We start from the raw sequence: 17376 nt of genomic DNA on the forward strand, positions 1-17376 counted from the left end.
CAATGGTCAAAATAATGAATTGCAGTTGCTGCCAACTCTAACTTTTGGCTTATGGTAGAGTTTCACATTTTCTGGATACGATCATTGCAAAAATCTATAGACACGATTTTTGCCTCCCAAGAAATGCTTCACCAGCACAAATTTGTTTGGAATTTTGTTGCAGTTCAAGGTGGTTGCGATTCAAGGGGCTTTTTTATAAAAGCATGTTTTAAACTAAAGGCAGCCAAGCCTGACACTCTTGATTATGTGGCATGGATGGAAATAGCCAGCTGAATAATATGACCTCTTATGGAAAATATTTGTAAACAGCTTTAGATTCTTTAAAAATAAGAGATCTGTGGGCGCTGCCTGTTTCATTTTCAGAATTTTAAAAACAGGTAAATAAAGCGAGGCAGCTGTTGTCAAGAATGCAGGACAAGGATCTCATACCAAAACATTCACACGCATGGATGATTTTAATTAATTATACAGTCCAAAACAGACAGTCTTATGTGGGAGTATGTTACTCAATGTTTTTAAAAACGAAGTGCATGCTCTTTAGAGTTGGAGTCCTTCACACAAATGACTATGCCCCACGTTGGATCAAAATTAAGCAAAGCAATGACTGAAGACTGTGCAATTCAACAGGGGAGACTATTATTCCCATGGTCTGCATCTGTCCCTGTCTACTAGTCGAACGGATATCGCTGTTGCGAAAACTGCTAAATAGAAAGGGTATCCTCTCCTTGTAGGCAGGCAATTATTGCCTGCCTGGACCTGAACAACTTGCAACTGAAAATTGTCTTTATAAAGTTTATGTTGTTGGTGGAAAAAGAATTAGCGAAAGCTAGCCAACAATGTATTTAATTTGCTCTGCTACAAAATAAAAGGGCAGGAATGCGACGTATTTAAAAGATACGACACATTCCTGTCCTCTCCTGCTCAAGCGTACAAACAGCAGTCGTGCACCACCCTTGTGTCATTTTGCAAGTGTGCCTGTGCTGAGTGGATGATTGTTTTTGTCTAGGAAGGGGCATCTTCCTGCACAAAAACAAGCATTAGGGGCGTGGCCAAGATGGCAACCGAGGCAGATGTGGGAATGTGAAGCTCCCGGCCCGGGCCCCCGTTCAGACCCCTTAACGGCATCTGCAACCCCCACACTGGGTCCTCGAGGTTACGGAGGATGAGGATTCCCAGACCCGGTCGGCTGGGACAGTGAGCGGAAGCACAACTGGGCAAACGCAGCGCCCTGCCCGCCACACAACGCAACTCGGCCATAGTGTCATGGCGGCCAGGGTCGCGGAGTAATCGGCGCTGATTCCCGCCGGGGAGGCACGCATATAAGGCACGGTAGGAGAGAGGCTGTCCGGGGCTACACTGGAGCATTGCAAGCGGAGCCGGCGCAGCGGCCCCAAGCGACAGCAGAAGGTGGCGGTGCACCCTCCGGTGAGCTGAGGCTGAACCTTCCCGGGGGCATGAAACTAGAGCCCCAGGCTTAGGGGCCTACCTGAGGAGGCCACGCGCAGGCCCGGACCGTGGCAACTGCACAAGGCGCAGCGGGAGCGGGCGAATGGAGGCACAGTGAGCCGTACACACGAGCGACAGCTGGCAGATTCCAGTGAGGGGCGAGGGGCAGCCGAGGACTCCTGGAGGCTGAAGCGAACGGGTCAGCCGGCACCAGCGCAGCAGTGCGAAAATCGAGCCCCAGGCTTTGGGGCCTAGCAAGAGGAGCAGCGGCCCCAAGCGACAGCAGAAAGTGGCGGTGCACCCCCCAAAGGGCTGAGGCAGAGCCTTCCCGGGGGGCATGAAACAAGAGCTCCAGGCTTCGGTGTCTACCTGTGGCGGTCGCGCGCAGGCCTGGACCGTGGCAATTGCACAAGACGCAGCGGAGCGGGCGAATGGAGGCACAGTGAGCCGCCCACACGAGCGACAGCTGCCAGAGGCCAGTGAGAGGCGAGGGGCAGCCGAGGACTCCTGGAGGCTGGAGCGAACAGGTCAGTCGGCACCAGCGCGAAAATTGAGCCCCAGGCTCTGGGGCCTAGCAAGAAGAGCCCGCCCTACACACGGTCACTGGCCGGCCCTGGCTGGGAGAGGCGGGGGGAGCACCACGGCGGCCGGCTTGGGAGCACCCGGCGAAGGAGCGCAGTCGCCCAGGACACAGGGGCGGCAACAGAGGGTCCAATAAAGCTGCCCGGAGACCCGAATGCCCAGCGGAAGTGGGACCTGGGAAGGTGAGCAGCGCAGGGGCCTAGGCTGACCGGGCCTAGGAAGCACAGGCGGTGGAGCGTCGCAACTTGCTCTGCGCGCCCACGGGGGGTACCTGCGGGGGCCACCGGCGGCACCCTCCCCCGCGACTCCCGGGGCGCCGCAACGGGAGCGCCACGACTACATAGAGCAGAGTGAACGGCCCAGTGGGCCTAGCCACAGTTGTTAGAAGAGCGCGCCCCCCAGGAACGGACTCCCCTAAGGCGGTTGGCACTTTGAAGCCCTCCGTGAATGACAGGCCCAAGCACCACAGCGTCGGGGCAGCGCAGGGGTGGCCGCACGATCACGGACATGTTGGTAAGGGGTGCCCCTAAGGGAGAGAAGAGCCCAATGACCCCAGCGGCTGTGAAGGGCACAACGGGGTAGGAGGATGAAGGGGCCCACGTCACCAAATCATTTTTGGAAACCCTTTTTAACACCCTGCGTGAGGACTTCCAGACCCTAAAGCAGGACATGGCTGGGGAGTTTCGCGAGTTACGCCGTGATGTGGATGGCCTGAGGGAGCGAGTAGCCGCAGTGGAAGACACCGACCAGACTAGAAGCGAGGAGGTAGAGCATTTGCAGCAAGAAGTGGTGCGCGTCAAGGAACAGCAGGTCGACTTGCAGGCGCATGCGGAGGACCTTGAAAACCGCTCCCGAAGAAATAACATAAGAGTCCGAGGCGTACCATCTAAGGCGGAAGGGACTGATGTCGCCCTTTTCTTGCAGGGACTATTCAGGGAGATTCTGGGGGAAGAGGAGGATTTTGACATCCGCATTGACAGGGCGCACAGGGTAGTCCTGGCGCGCCGGGCACCTGCTCCCCCCCTGATATTCTGGCGTTCCTCCCTGACTTTCCCTTAAAAGAACGTATCCTGCAGGTGGCCCGCAAAAAACAATCCCTCCGATACCAGGACCACCCAGTGGCATTGTACCAGGACCTCTCGGCCATCACCCTGCAAAAGAGAAAGGCCTTCAAATCAGCCACCACGTTTCTAGGAGATAAAGGAATTCCTTATTCCTGGGGCCATCCTTTTCGGCTAATCTTAAAATGGAACGGAGCCCTACAACAACTCAGGTCCCTGCGGGACACATGCGCACTGCTGGGCATCGACCAAGATGAAGACTCAACGAAGGAAGACGCATCAGAACGTCCCTCGCAAAGGAGCTCGCCACGGATCTCAGGTGATGGATGGCAGTGGGTAGGATGCAGACACTCGCCCAGGGCGTCTCTTAAACCGGACCTTGCAACGATGGCGCAAGCACAGGCGGTGGCCATCTAGAAGATGTCTAAGGACACAGCAGCGTCGGACTAGCCGTCCGGGACATGCACCCTGACCTAGCGCAATGGACTAGTGCAACAATCAGAAGGGGGTTTTCTTTGCATCTGGAATCAGCGGGTCTGGGGGGGACGGGTGAGGGCCGAAGAGGTCGCCACTGCCACACACTCCTCCACGTAAAGACTCCGTAGGCCTGAACTGTATACGGATAGGCCTGGGACTAATACGGTTCAGAGTTTCCAGTTGGGGTTTGGGAGGGGGGATGGGTCCAGGGAGAGGCCAGGGGTTCCTGGGAGTTCTCAGTTGGGATCCAGGGAGAGGCCAAGGGTTCTGGGGAGTTCTCAGTTGGGGTCAGGGTGGGGGCAGCCGAGTTGGGTGGTGGGGTCTTTGGGGGGGTAGTTGGGGAATAGGAGCGGGGTAGGGGGGCGGGAGTTGGGGCCCGGGGGTGAGGGGATGGTGGGGGGCTCTGGAGGGAGGGGGGCAGGGGTGGGGGGGCGAATGCTGGTGTGTTCCATCCAAACGGGGCTAGAACAGGGCACGAAAAGACGACGATTGCTCACAACACGACGTGACACAAGGTACATACACCCATGGCTGAAGCGACACTTCAGGTTATCATCTTGAATGTGAAAGGGCTCAATAACCCCATCAAAAGGAGGGCGGTCTTATCCTATTTAGAGCACTCAGGGGCAGCTATATGCGTATTACAGGAGACGCATTTACTCTCTAAAGACTGGCACCGCATGAGGTCCAGAGCTTTTCCCCAGCAATACTTCTCCTCCACCACAGAAAAAAAAGCCGGGGTTGCTATACTCTTTGAAAGTCATTTCAAGGGCCGGGTAGGAGACAAGATAGTAGAAACTAAGGGCAGGCTCCTTGCATACAATGTCCACATAGGAGAGCTGGCGATTACTATAGGGTCGGTCTATTCTCCCAACACCAAACAAGAAGCCTTTCTCATGGGGGCTCAGGCAGATGTCATGGCATCCAACACAAGGTACACGCTGGTGGGAGGCGATGTTAACATGGTGATGGATTCCAGGATGGACAGGTCAGGACAGCGCTATGGCTTTGCGGGGGCAATTTCCAGGGCGAGGGGGCAGTGGCTGGCCAGCAGGGGGTTCCTAGATTTATGGCGGGGGGCCCACCCCAATACTCCGGGGTACACCTTTTACTCACATGTACACCACACTTACGCCCGGATTGATCACTTCTTTGGGTCCATGGACCTAGCCCCTATGGTCAAAGATATCGAGGTTGTCCCAGCAGCTCTCTCAGACCACGATGCAGTAATGATCCGACTGGAGGTTCCACGGGTAAAGAAACGCAGAGGCAGATGGCGCCTAAGGGAAAGCTTACTCCAACGCAAGGGGTCACACAACAGCTCACCAAATGCATTACAGATTACATACGCATAAACGATAATGACGAGGTTGCATTGACTGCGATCTGGGGGGCACTCAAAGTGGTTGTACGAGGGGAGCTGATCGCGATACCTGTAGTGGAGACTCGGGAGCACAGGGATAAGCGACAGGCGCAGTCGGAACAGGTGATGGAGCTTGAACGAGCTCATAGCCGAACAGGGGCCCCCAGGATATGGCACAAACTCAAAGCGGCTCGAGCCCTACTCGCGAGCCTTGACCTAGACCGTGCGGAACACGCGGAGCTATGCCTTTGCCACACATACTATGTGGGCGGAGACAGAACTGGGCGTTTGCTGGCTAGCAAACTCAAAGCCAAGGTCCTCTGCTCCAAAGTCTCAGCTATCCGGGACGACAATGGTCGGGAGGTCCGGGAGTACAATCAAATAGCAGAGGCTTTTCGAGCCTTTTACGCCTCCTTATACGCAGAGGACCCGACCCTGGATATGATAGCCGGGGAGGCATACCTTAAAGAGGCATCAGTCACAGCCCTCAATGAGTCTAATGCAGAGTCTCTAGACGCCCCGATTCGGCTGGAGGAAGTAATTTCCGCGATCGCACGCCTCAAGCCGCTGAAGGCGCCGGGACCGGACGGATTCTCGGCGGGGTTCTACAAAACATTTTTCCCCCTACTGGCCCCAGTACTTGTCAGATTGTTCAATTCCTTCCAGGGACCGGGCTCCATTCCCCAAGACATGCTAGAGGCGGACATCGTCGTCCTGCCAAAGCCGGGCAAGGACGGGAACCAGTGTGCGGCATACCGGCCAATCTCGCTGCTCAACATAGACCTCAAACTGTTTACTGGGATCCTGGCGGCGAGACCGGGTCCCTGCCTACCAGGTATCATAGAGCCTGACCAGGTAGGTTTTATACCAAACAGACAATGCGCAGATAATACCAAACGCTTGTTACATGTCATAGATAAAGCCCACTTCAACGATTCGAACGCGGCCCCTCTATCGGTAGACGCCGAAAAAGCGTTCGATAGGGTGGATTGGAGGTACTTAGACGGGACGTTGGTGAGGTTCGGCGTGGGGGAGCGGTTCAAGGCATGGGTCGCTAGTTGTTATGCAGCCCCCCGGGCAACCATCCGGGTGACTGGAGTGGGATCGCGGCCCTTTGACATCAGGCGCGGTACCAGACGGGGTGCCCGCTCTCGCCGCTACTATTCGCCCTTTACATAGAGCCTTTCGCGCAACACATATGAGACAACCCGGCTATCACAGGAATCAGCTTTGGGAGGGCACAGCAGACCATAAGTCTATACGCGGACGACATCCTGGCGGCTGTGGAGGACCCAGTGTCTTCGATCCCCGCTTTCCTGGAAGAAATGGCGACTTTCGGGAGGGTCTCCGGCTTTAACATGAACGTCGGAAAGTTTGTGATTCTGCCCTTGGGGCGCAACGTTCGGGCACCCCACAGGGGCCGGCTGAAAATATGGGGGCTTTCCACCAGCATGTCGGTGCCCTACCTGGGTATTGCCCTGACACCCAATACCGTCCAAACGGTTGAACACAACTACACAAGGCTCCTCGCTCAAGTGCAGGGGGACCTACAGTGGTGGTGACAGCAACCACTTTCCTGGCTAGGGCGGGTGGCAGCAATTAAGATGTCTCTGTTACCTAAGGTGCTATACCTCTTCCAAACTATCCCGGTCACACCGCCTGTAGGGATGATCAAGAAATTGCAGGATGCAATCGGACAGTTTGTTTTGGCAGGGAAACACCCCAGACTCCGCCGGGATTTGGCTAGGCGTACCCCCGCAGAGGGCAGCCTAGGCATTCCCGACCTCCAGAGGTACTTCCAGGCGGCACAGCTTCGATATTTACTAGAATGGTCCCGTCCGGAATCAGAAAAACACTGGTTATTCCAGGACCGGGCAATGGCCCGTACATCGCTATGGAAGGTCCCTTTCCTGCAGAGACCGGACAGGCCTGCATATATTAAAAAATCACCTATCACCCGCACACTGCTCCAGGTGTGGGACGCGGTGGCGGTCTCAAGGGGACTAACCTTCTTCCCATCACCGATGACTCCGCTGCTGGACAATCTGGCCTTTCCGCCAGGGCTGGCCCCAGGATCGTTCCCTCAATGGCGACAAACAGACTGCAGGTCGGCCGGCCACCTGTTCAACGCAGAGGGCTTCATGCAACTAGGTACTATACAGGAGATGTACAATGTGGAACACCCGCAACGATGCCAATACTTCCAGTTCCGACACTGGCTCACGGACAGGGACACGTTGCCACATGTCAGCCGGCACCTTACGGTGTATGAAAAGTGGCTTGTCACAAAGACAACCGACAAACGAGCAATCACGGAGCTGTATACAATGCTAGGCCCCTCTCCGCCTACTACACGCTCAGCGAGTCAACAACGATGGGAGCGGGAACTGGATCGCTCCTTCACAACCAAGGAATGGCATGCTATTTATTACAGAGCCCACCACACGGCCAGGAATGTAGCAAGCAGGGAATCAGCTGTTAAGATAGCCTACTATTGGCATTTAACCCCGGCGCGGCTCCATCAGAGCAACCCAGGTCGCGATTCTACGTGCTGGAGTGGGTGCGGTCAAACGGGGACCATGACACATCTCTTGTGGGACTGCATAGAGGTGCAGGAATACTGGGACAGAGTGCTCCACGACATAGACCAACACTTTGACATGGAGATGCCCCGCTTTCCTGCATACACGATACTGGGCCTCCCCAACAAGCTTACGTTCCCACTCAAGTCAATCCAGGGGAGGCAAATGGGGCTGGAAATCGGGGCGGCAACACACCACATCCTCTCACTATGGGGCACCACGAGAAAACCCACACACACGGTATGGCTCCATAGACTTTGGTATGTTATGGGCATGGAACGCATTCAAGCCTCCCTCACGCAGTCGACTGACTCCTTCAAAGACACATGGCAGCCACTCGTCTCCCATCTGACACAAGAATTCAACGAGCTGACCTGCCAGAAATATCTTAGGGTACTCCGCCTAGTTGACGACTTCCATAAGCCATCAAAGGGCACAGGTAAAGGTCCATGACGCCGCACTTGAACAACACCACACAGAGGAAATAAGCAACACACCGGGGGGGATCAGGGAGGGTGGTGGAAGGGGGGCCGGGAGAGGGGGGATTGGGGAATGTTGGATTTTTGGGTTGTTGCTGGCATTTGTAAGAAGCATAAGGCCCACACAGGCTCGCATGGACACATTGATCCGACCCAGGAACGAGGCGCCGCAGGGGAAGTTAGTGAGGGGGGAGGGAATGATTTCCAGTTGTTGCAATTGTCCAATTGTATTATATGCACTGCCGATGAAAATAATAAAACAAATTTGATTAAAAAAAACAATAATTAAAGGTATTTTCCTCTTTCTATGCGTGGAAAAGTATTTCTCCAATTTGCGCCTCCTTACGACTCCCCTGGGGAGGCATAGGATTCTGACGCATTCCCAGGTTTACAAAATGTTATAACTCTGGGAATGCCTCAAGTTCAATGGATATTGCGTGGGAACACCCACAGGAACATCCATGGAACACCCCTTTCATGCAGAGTTATGCATGAAAGGGAAACATATTTACAAGGCCACGCAGGGTGACTTTGCATGGCCTTGTAAATGGGGGGAAGCCGATTGCGCTGCGTCAATAAAAGTGAAGCACAGGTGGCTCAATGGGCTTGTAAATAAGCCCCTAAGGTTTTACAATATAGGTTTGATTGTTTTTGGAAGTGAAGTTTAAACTTTTGTTCTCCTGCTACCTTAAGTAGTATTCCTTTCCCTATATGCTGGGTTTTATAGTTTTTTGTCATTATTTGATTAATTGATTTATTAGGCATAATCCTGTCCAGCTGTTGCTGCTTTAATTTTCCGCTAAATGTTTTAGGGCCAGATGTAGGTAATCCCAGTTTACCTACTCTTAAATACCAAATCATACCAATTCGGTATTTAAGAACAGGTAAATGGGATGTAGGTAATTTTTTTGTAAAAATTACCGAATCAGTAAGTTTCGGTAATTACCGAATCGGTATTTACCAATTCGGTGATTGCCATTCATTCCTATGGGCCTGGAGGCCCATAGCAATGAATGTCAATTACCGAATCGGTAAATACCGATTCGGTAAAAGGGGGAAACATTGAAGGGTGGCAGGGTGTCACTTTGACACCCTGTTGCACCCCTCAATTGTGTATGGGTGCACATGTTGCAGACATACATGCCCTAAGGGCATGTATGTCTGCAACATAGCACTGTTGGAAAAGCAAAAAAAATGCTTTTTCAAAGGTTTTCATTATTTACCACCAACTTCTAGTTGGTGGTAAATAACGAATCCTTAACTGAGGAATGCACTAACTTAAGTGCTCCCTACATCCTGGATTCGGTAATTTACCGAATCGGTATGTTAAGAATTCGGTTTTTTACCGAATCCTTAAATTACCGATTTAGTAAAATACCGAAATCTACAAAAAATGCCACCTACATCTGGAAAGCCCAATACCGGTCGGTAACGGACGAAATTCGGTAATTTCGGCCGTTACAGACCGGTATTGGGCAACCTACATCTGGCCCTTAGTCTCCTGAAGAAAGAAGGTGGCATGAAGTACTTTGCACTGTTAGGAATTTGCCTTTTATAGTAAAGCCATTTAAATGTGGCGATTTTTATAGCACACAGCTGGCTGTTGGGCATTTGATAGAAATTTAGTCAACTGTTGTTTCTTTCACATATTTTAGTGTTTTGTAATGCCATATTGTAACAGTTTTTATTAACCATACACAATAAAGTTACTTACTGACTTGCAGTTACATATGTGGAAGTCCTGTCTATAGCTTTCCATCTCCCTGTCTCTGCATCCACCCAAAGTAAAACAGCGGCCAGAAATTAATGTAGGAGTCTCGGTGGTGAAGTCCCGAGAGCTGCCCAGGCATGATGTAGTCAAAGGAGTTGTGGTAACATCAGTTTCTTCCCCTGTTTCCTGTCACTCAGTACTGGAAGAAAAGCTGAAGAGTAGCCTCTGCCCCCCTCCATCAGAGATAATGTGGGTATGGATGCACCAGTCAGCCAGAACAAGAGAGTCAGTGTAGCATGTATGTGCATGATGGGAGCATAAGGTTAGCATCCATATGACGTAGGACAGTATGACTACCAAATATTAAATCTGGCCCTAAGTCTAAAGGTAAAACTTTTCACCGGGACAAACCTGGCCCCTGTATCTGACCCAAGTTCCATTGCAAACTGCCTTAACTTTTGACTTTGCCGTATTCGGTAAGAACCAGATCAGCAGTTGGCACTTTATTCTTTTTGGCACTGTAGACTCTAAAAAAGTAATAATTCCGGTTCTACTGATCAAATGTGTGTCATTTTGGTGTCATTTGTTTTAGTTAAAAGTACTATATTTTTGTAAACTAGTTTGGATTTTTTTTTACTTTACACATTGCTTTTCAGTTAAGTCTGACTGGCTGTGTGGCAAACTACCAGATGGTTAAGTACAGGTTTATTTATTAATGTTTGTGGTTCACCTTGACAAGGATTGTGACTATTATTTGAGGTGGGTTCTCACATTAAGTAAGTTCAGTTCATTTGGTGGATAATGTTATTATGCTGTGACAGTGTTAAGAAGTTTTTTTATTTTTAGTTTCAGTAGGCTTTTGTATTCTTCCACTCAATGTCACTTGGGTGTGGCGCCGAGGCCAGGGCGACTGACGCTGGAATCTGGGGACCACGGTTCGATCCCCGGCTCCGGCGGCAGATTAGCCCAGCACCATGTGACTCTGGGCAATAGCTCGCTTAATCTTCCCGACGGCCCCCAGCGCCTAGAGACCCTTACGGGTGATTGTGCGCTTTACAAATGTGGACTTTTGGTCTCAGTCTTATCACGTATGTCATTTGCTGGCTTCTTGATATAAGCTATTTGGTGAAAGGACTTCCCTCTTGGTCAGAGGACATTGTTGTCACTGTCACTTCTGAAGACATGATAGTTATTTCCTTGTTTACCTGTGGGCTCTTCTTTTTGTTTCTGGTCCGTCTGGTACTTCAGTGCTCTTTACATATTGGTAATAGTGACAGTCTTCTCTTGCATTTGAAAAGATGGTTTATTAGACAGTCACTTACCATCCTCAGATGTGTTCTGAAACCAATGTTCTCACAACATTCATTAGTTGCTGATAAATTGTTGACTGGTGAGAGGTGTCAGTGGAAAGCTTGGCACTGCTTGGTATAGACTCATACTGTAAAGTCAGTGATGAAGAAAAGGTATGATGTGGTAATGCTATGATTAACTACTTATAATCCTCATTACATTGAGCTATGCTCATTTTCATCACAGGGCTAAGGCTTTGATACTGATTGGTTGTGATGAACAGGGGTCCAGGTGAAAAGTCCAATATTTATGTTCTACTGGCAAAGGGAGAGGCTCTGAAATTGTTTGTTACATTTAAATAGATAGAACAGTTGGCTGTTTTCTCGACACAACTTGCTCTCAGGGCCAGCTCTAGAGCAGTGCGAGTGGTGCAACCTCACCAGGTGCTGACTTCGAGTGGGGGGGTCTGTTTGAAGTATATTATGGATTTAAAAGCACCTGCTGCCACGTTCCTGGCCTCCAGCAATTATCCGACAGCAATAAAAATATCAACGTAGCTCCAGTGATTAATGTTCTTCCTACAGAGAGATCGAAGGTTTGTCTAGTGTATGTTTTGAGTCATGGTAAGGTAGCAAAGAGGATTAATTTGGCTGCCGCAAAGAACATGTACCATTCAGATCACAAAGTGCATACAATGTAAATAGGTCAGTATTTTGCAGCTTTTGTCTGAGAGTTCCTTTGTTACTTGCAGTTTATTAGTTATAATCCTAATATAGAACAGTGAGCTACTAACTATCATCAAAGAGCTGCCTGCAAACTGCAAGGTATAGATTAGACCTTTACGATTTTTCCCTAACCTTACAATTTGCTAATGTTGAAAACAGGATAATTCGGATAGAATTCAATTCTGATTATTAAAGAGAACCCTCAACCAGAGTGTTACATTTTAAATTCCTAGTTTGTGATTATCCAGACCAAGCACTCTTAAATTATCCTGCCTACCAGTATGGATGACATGTGACTCCTGCACCTTGTACTCCTTTGTCTTATGTAGCATTTCCTACGCACTGATTTACACACCTATGATTGATTGTCTCTGTGTATTGTGTGTGATGTAAAGGGCTCTGACACCCTACACTGGCACAAGTGGTGGCAGCGCTACAAAAACTAATTAAATGCATCTGAAAGAGAGCAGTTATGGAGACTTGAGGGACACTGTTAAAGGGAGCTTGTGAGTGAAAACGTGGCGGAGATGGTCATTGGGGACACCAACAAATATTGTCGCACTTGGCGCCACCAGCACTAAACCGGCCCAGCTCTCATAGGTTGTGCAAGGAAGGGTAGAAACAGTAGATAATCAGGGAATTAGTCATCATATTTGCTTATTATTTTTTGGTGTGAGCATGAACTTGTTTTGACAGAGAAAACTAGATTCTCTCATTGGCATTATACGCAGTATTTAACCCATATCCCAACATTATATATTTTAGGAATGGGAAAGGCGTGGTGAATTTTGCTACAGAATTGACAACACTTCACGAAGTTTTGAAAATGCATCAAGTGGACATCACTGCCCCCTTCTAACAGTAACAAACAGGTACTGTGTTTAGTCCTATAAAGAAATCTGGTGCCTTGCTGGATAAATATATAACAATTACGTACTGAATAATTCATAGATAGGAGATATGATTTTAGCTTGTGTTTTACTCCTGAGTTATATATAGTTTCTGTAATTTTTCAGAAATATCACTAATATGTTTTTTAAAATACAACGTGTTCTATAACATAAATGAAACAAAGGAATATGGAGATGCGATGGGCTTGTCTTCATTTAAACAGTCCAATACACAGTAAATTGGAAACATTTCTGATTAAGGGCCAGATGTAGGTAATCCCAGATTACCGATTCTTAAATACCAAATTATACCGGTTCGGTATTTAAGAACTGGCAATCGGGCTGTAGGTATATTTACCGAATTAATTACAGAATCGATATGATTCGGTAATTAATGAATCGGTATTTACTGAGTCTGTAATTGTCATTGATTCCTAGGGGCCTTGAGGCCCATATGTTTCAATGTCAATTACCGAATCGGTAAATACCGATTCGGTAATTGGGGGAAACATTGAAGGGTGGCAGGGTGTCACTTTGACACCCTGTTGCACCCCTCAATTGTGCATGGGTGCACATGTTGCAGACATACATGCCCTTAGGGCATGTATGTCTGCAACATGGCACAATTTTTAAAGCAACATAAATGCTTTTTGAAGGGTTTTCATTATTTACCACCACCTTCTAGTTGGTGGTAAATAACGAATTCTTAAACCCTTGTAGCACTGAAAACAGTGCTACCTACATCTAAAATTACAGAATCGGTAATTTTACCAATTCAGTATTTTACAGAATCGGTAAAATTACAAAATCGGTATAATTACCGATTCTGTAATTTTACATGCCCCTACATCTCAATATCCACATACCGGTCGGAAACGGCCGAAAATCGGTATTTTCGCCCGTTTCCGACCGATATTTGGCTACCTACATCGGGCCCTAAATGTTTAATGCCAATTTGTAGAGTGTCATCGTTTCACCATTAAAATGCAGAATGTCTCTCAATAGAAACAGCCATGCAACTCTTATTCACTCATGCAAAAACGAATGGGACTGAAAGGAAACTCGTTAGCTGGTTCTCTTCATACCTCAATGACAGATCCTATATTATAAACTTGAAAAAGTGCCTTCTCCCAAAGTCCAACAGCCTGCAGGTTCCCACAAGTTTTATTTCTGGTCCATATCGTCTGCAACCTACCATCTTCAACTTCTATGTGGAATTTTAAGTGAGGAGCTCAAATCTTTCCAAACACAAAACACGAAGGCCCTAGATACTGTGTGGCCTGAAATAATGAATCCAGATAGTAACTCTGCACCTAAATTTGTCTTTTGAATTGGAAATAGCTTGTAAAGCCAGGACGCACTGTGCTAAAACAAAACCGTCTATTCCAGAACTAGCAAAAATGTGGTAAGACATTCTCCTCCAAAAGGTAGAAGTAACATAGTTTCCTCACCAGAAAATTCTCCGTTGACGCAATCATAATTTCCATTCGGAAGCATGAATATAGCAATTTCTGCAGCAAAGAATCTTTTGATAGAAAGTACCCCCACAGGGGAAAGAAATTGTATACCCACTGCTTTGCAAAGGATTATTTTAAGCCACCCTTCTCTAAATAAAGTCAGTTGCATTTAAATATACTTAATTGGTATCTAAATTACCAGATAAGACATTGTTATGATCATTAAATTATAGAAAATAGGTTTAATTTGAATTCTGGGTTTTATTTTTACCTGTGATATTCTTGGTGGCGACACACTCTGGGACCGATTACGATGTTGTGCTGAAACTTTCAGCCCAACTCCTTGTTGGATTTGGTTCCGACCAACTCGGGGTCGGCGGTTCCGCGCAACCAATTAAGATGCTTCCGAACACCGTTCGGAAAGTTTCCTATTGACTGCAATGGGATCCTGTGTTCGGACTTACAACACAGGCTCCTGTAGTGAAAACGGGTGGTTGTGGAAAACTCTGCACCCTATCGCAGGCACCCTGCCACAATGTGCATGGTTTTTCAGGGGGTCCCTTGGGTACCCCCACAGACCTCAACCGGAGGCCTCAGGATGAAGGAGGGCCTGCTATGGGCCAACAAAGACAGTTTCCGACAGCCTTTCCTTGTTGGGCAAACTGAGTCAGAAAGGCTGTCTGAATCCGACATTGTAATCGGTCGGAAACGCTGTCCGTAGAGCTGTACGATTCGGCTCCGACCGACTTGGTTTCTCAAAATGCCGGTAGGAACCGATTAGGAATGACCGGATTGTTTCCTTTCTGCCTGCGAGCATCGTAATCGGTCGGTCGAAATTGTTTCCAACCGAGTCAGGTGGATAGGTTTCAAGGGAATCCGAATGCAGTTCGGAGGCTTTCAACACGACATCGTAATTATTCTCTCTGTTTCTTACCTGCAAGGCATAAGTGACTTTGGGCTCCTGGAAGTGGCAAAACCTCTTGATTTTCATCATGACTGTTGATATCTTCAGAGGGACAAGCTTTTAGTTTTAATTTTCAATTTGCATTTTTTTCAATTGTTTTATTTACATTATCAATGTATGTCCATCTAAAAGCATCATTTGCCATGATATAAGTAGAATGATATGGCAACTCTGATGGTTTTAAACAGATGCACAAAGAACACCCAGATTTCCTTGCAATTCAAGAAAAAAGAATACATACTAATATTTTTTAGGAATAAATGTGCTCACTACCTGATTACCAGAAAATAATGATGTGATGCGGGAGTCAAATTTTGTAAGCAGCTGCTGTGGATTGGGAAATTGGAAGACATCCTAAGACATGTCCATGTTGTGAAAGATAGACAGGTAAAGAGGAGTCAAATAGATGGCAGAAAATGTTGCAATTTATGTTCACATTTTATAAATGGTCGCATGAATTATTTGTTTTGGATTGTAAGACCACAAGCTACACGATCACCAAAACAAACTCGATTTTGGAAGAACCAATTTCAGTGGAGGATATTGAGATAGCCTTAAAGCAGCTGCGGATGAGGAAAATGTTCAGGCACAATGGGACACCCATGGCGTTCCATAAGAAACTAGCAAAACCAAAATACTAGCGTAAATCCGAGTGAATATATTAGCTCTGAACATACATTCGTTCATACACCCAGATAAGTCCAGGTTATGCTGTCAAAGTGGATTAGACTTACTATGCATCAGTTGTATAGCAATATATCATTAACTGAAAGTTCTCACTGTTCTCAGTATGTATGTTTGACTCACTGTATCATCTCCGATCAATCAATCAAATGCATTGGTTAAACACTCAGCGGCTTCACTGGAAGTGTCCCAGTGCTCAAGCAAAGTCTGATATCATACAGCATCATCAAGAAATATTTTTAAGTCTAAGAGGGAAGTCTTTAACTCTCTTCTAAAGATGTCAAGGACTGAGCCCTGCATACCCTGAGCTGCAAGGCAATCCAAAGCTATGCCATGAGTATCATGAAGGAGCTCCCTTGGAAGGGATTTTAAGGAATTTGGCGTCCGCATCAGACAGAGGTTATTAGACCTCAGCACTCTCTCTTGTTTGTACATGCCCAGTCTATTCCTCAGGTAAAAAGAGTCCCTGCCCTTGAGAGCTCTAAAGGCCAGCTGAGGGCTTTAAATTGAATGTGCTTCACCTCTGAAAGCCAGTGAAGATGCTCTAAATGTGGAAGATATGCTGGCGAAAAGGGACTCAATGAATCAGCCTGGCTGCAGCATTCAGAATTATCTACAGTCGGTGAGTCAGAAAGACAGGCAGACTAATTTTATGGAAAAGAAATTACGGACCTCGTCAGGTACAAGGTGCAGCAGCTTCCTTAAGGTTTTAAGTTTCAGGAAGCAAACCAATTAAATCTGTCTTATTTGAGTCATGAAAGAGAGTGCAGAGTCAAACATGACACCCAGATTCCTAGCAGATGTGTTAGGATTCAGTGAAGGGTGAAGTTCTTCAGGTAACCAACAGTTTTATGGGGTGGCAGGTGCCTTTGCTGAAGAAGAGGACTCCTGTCTTGTCAGAGTTTAATTTAAGAAAATGTGACTCCATTCAAACATTTACTCTTTTAAAACATTACTTAAATTTAAAGTGTGCCACCTCAGAAAACAACAACTCCTGAGAGGAAAACAGCAGTTGTGTGCCATCCACATACAAGAACACTTCACACTCCTATTTTCAATCAAGGATCCAGTGGGTATAAGATATAGATTAAACATTAGCAGCCTCTAGGCCAATCACTGAGGCACCCCACAGACAAGAGGTTTGGTGGATGGGGAAAAAGGATGGAGATGAACACGTTGGGATTGTCCTCTAGAAATAATTTAAGCCAGGAAAGGACCATGCCCTGGAAGCCAAATTGGCTGAATCTTTCAGAAAAGTGGTGTGAGACACTGTGTCAAATGCTGCAGATAAATCCAATAATACCATCATGGCTGAAGAGCCACTATCTAGAGTTTCCCTTACAAACTCTGACACCTCCAAAAGAGCAGTTTCAGTGCTGTATCCTGCTTGGAAGCCCAGTTGAGAATCATGAAGAAGACCATTTGTCTCTACCAATTTTTCCAGATTCTTACCAGGGGCAGGTAGCAGCTAGATCGGACTTGAAACTGCTTAAGACACCTGGGCCAGCATTAGGTTTGTTGAGAAGAGGTAAAAGGAACACACGTTTCCCAGTGGCTTGGAAAATGTGGGATTTTGGAGAAATGTTCCAAATTTTATTGAGAGATGGGTTGACATAATGGGCCATTATCCTGAATATTTCAGGGAGGCAAGGGTCATCAGGAGAC

General features: G+C 47.7%; 1 protein-coding gene across 1 annotated transcript in view; it reads left to right on the plus strand.

Annotated features, from left to right (window-relative positions):
* The window catches only part of PLA2R1 (phospholipase A2 receptor 1), a 974624-nt gene that overhangs the window by 530116 nt on the left and 427132 nt on the right, over positions 1-17376 (plus strand). The window contains exon 10 of the mRNA XM_078681678.1: positions 12482-12588. Within this exon, the coding sequence (XP_078537804.1) occupies positions 12482-12588 (107 nt within the window). The remainder of the gene's footprint in view (positions 1-12481; positions 12589-17376) is intronic.

This window comes from Lissotriton helveticus, chromosome 3_1 (assembly GCF_964261635.1).
Source record: "Lissotriton helveticus chromosome 3_1, aLisHel1.1, whole genome shotgun sequence".
Taxonomy (NCBI): domain Eukaryota; kingdom Metazoa; phylum Chordata; class Amphibia; order Caudata; family Salamandridae; genus Lissotriton; species Lissotriton helveticus.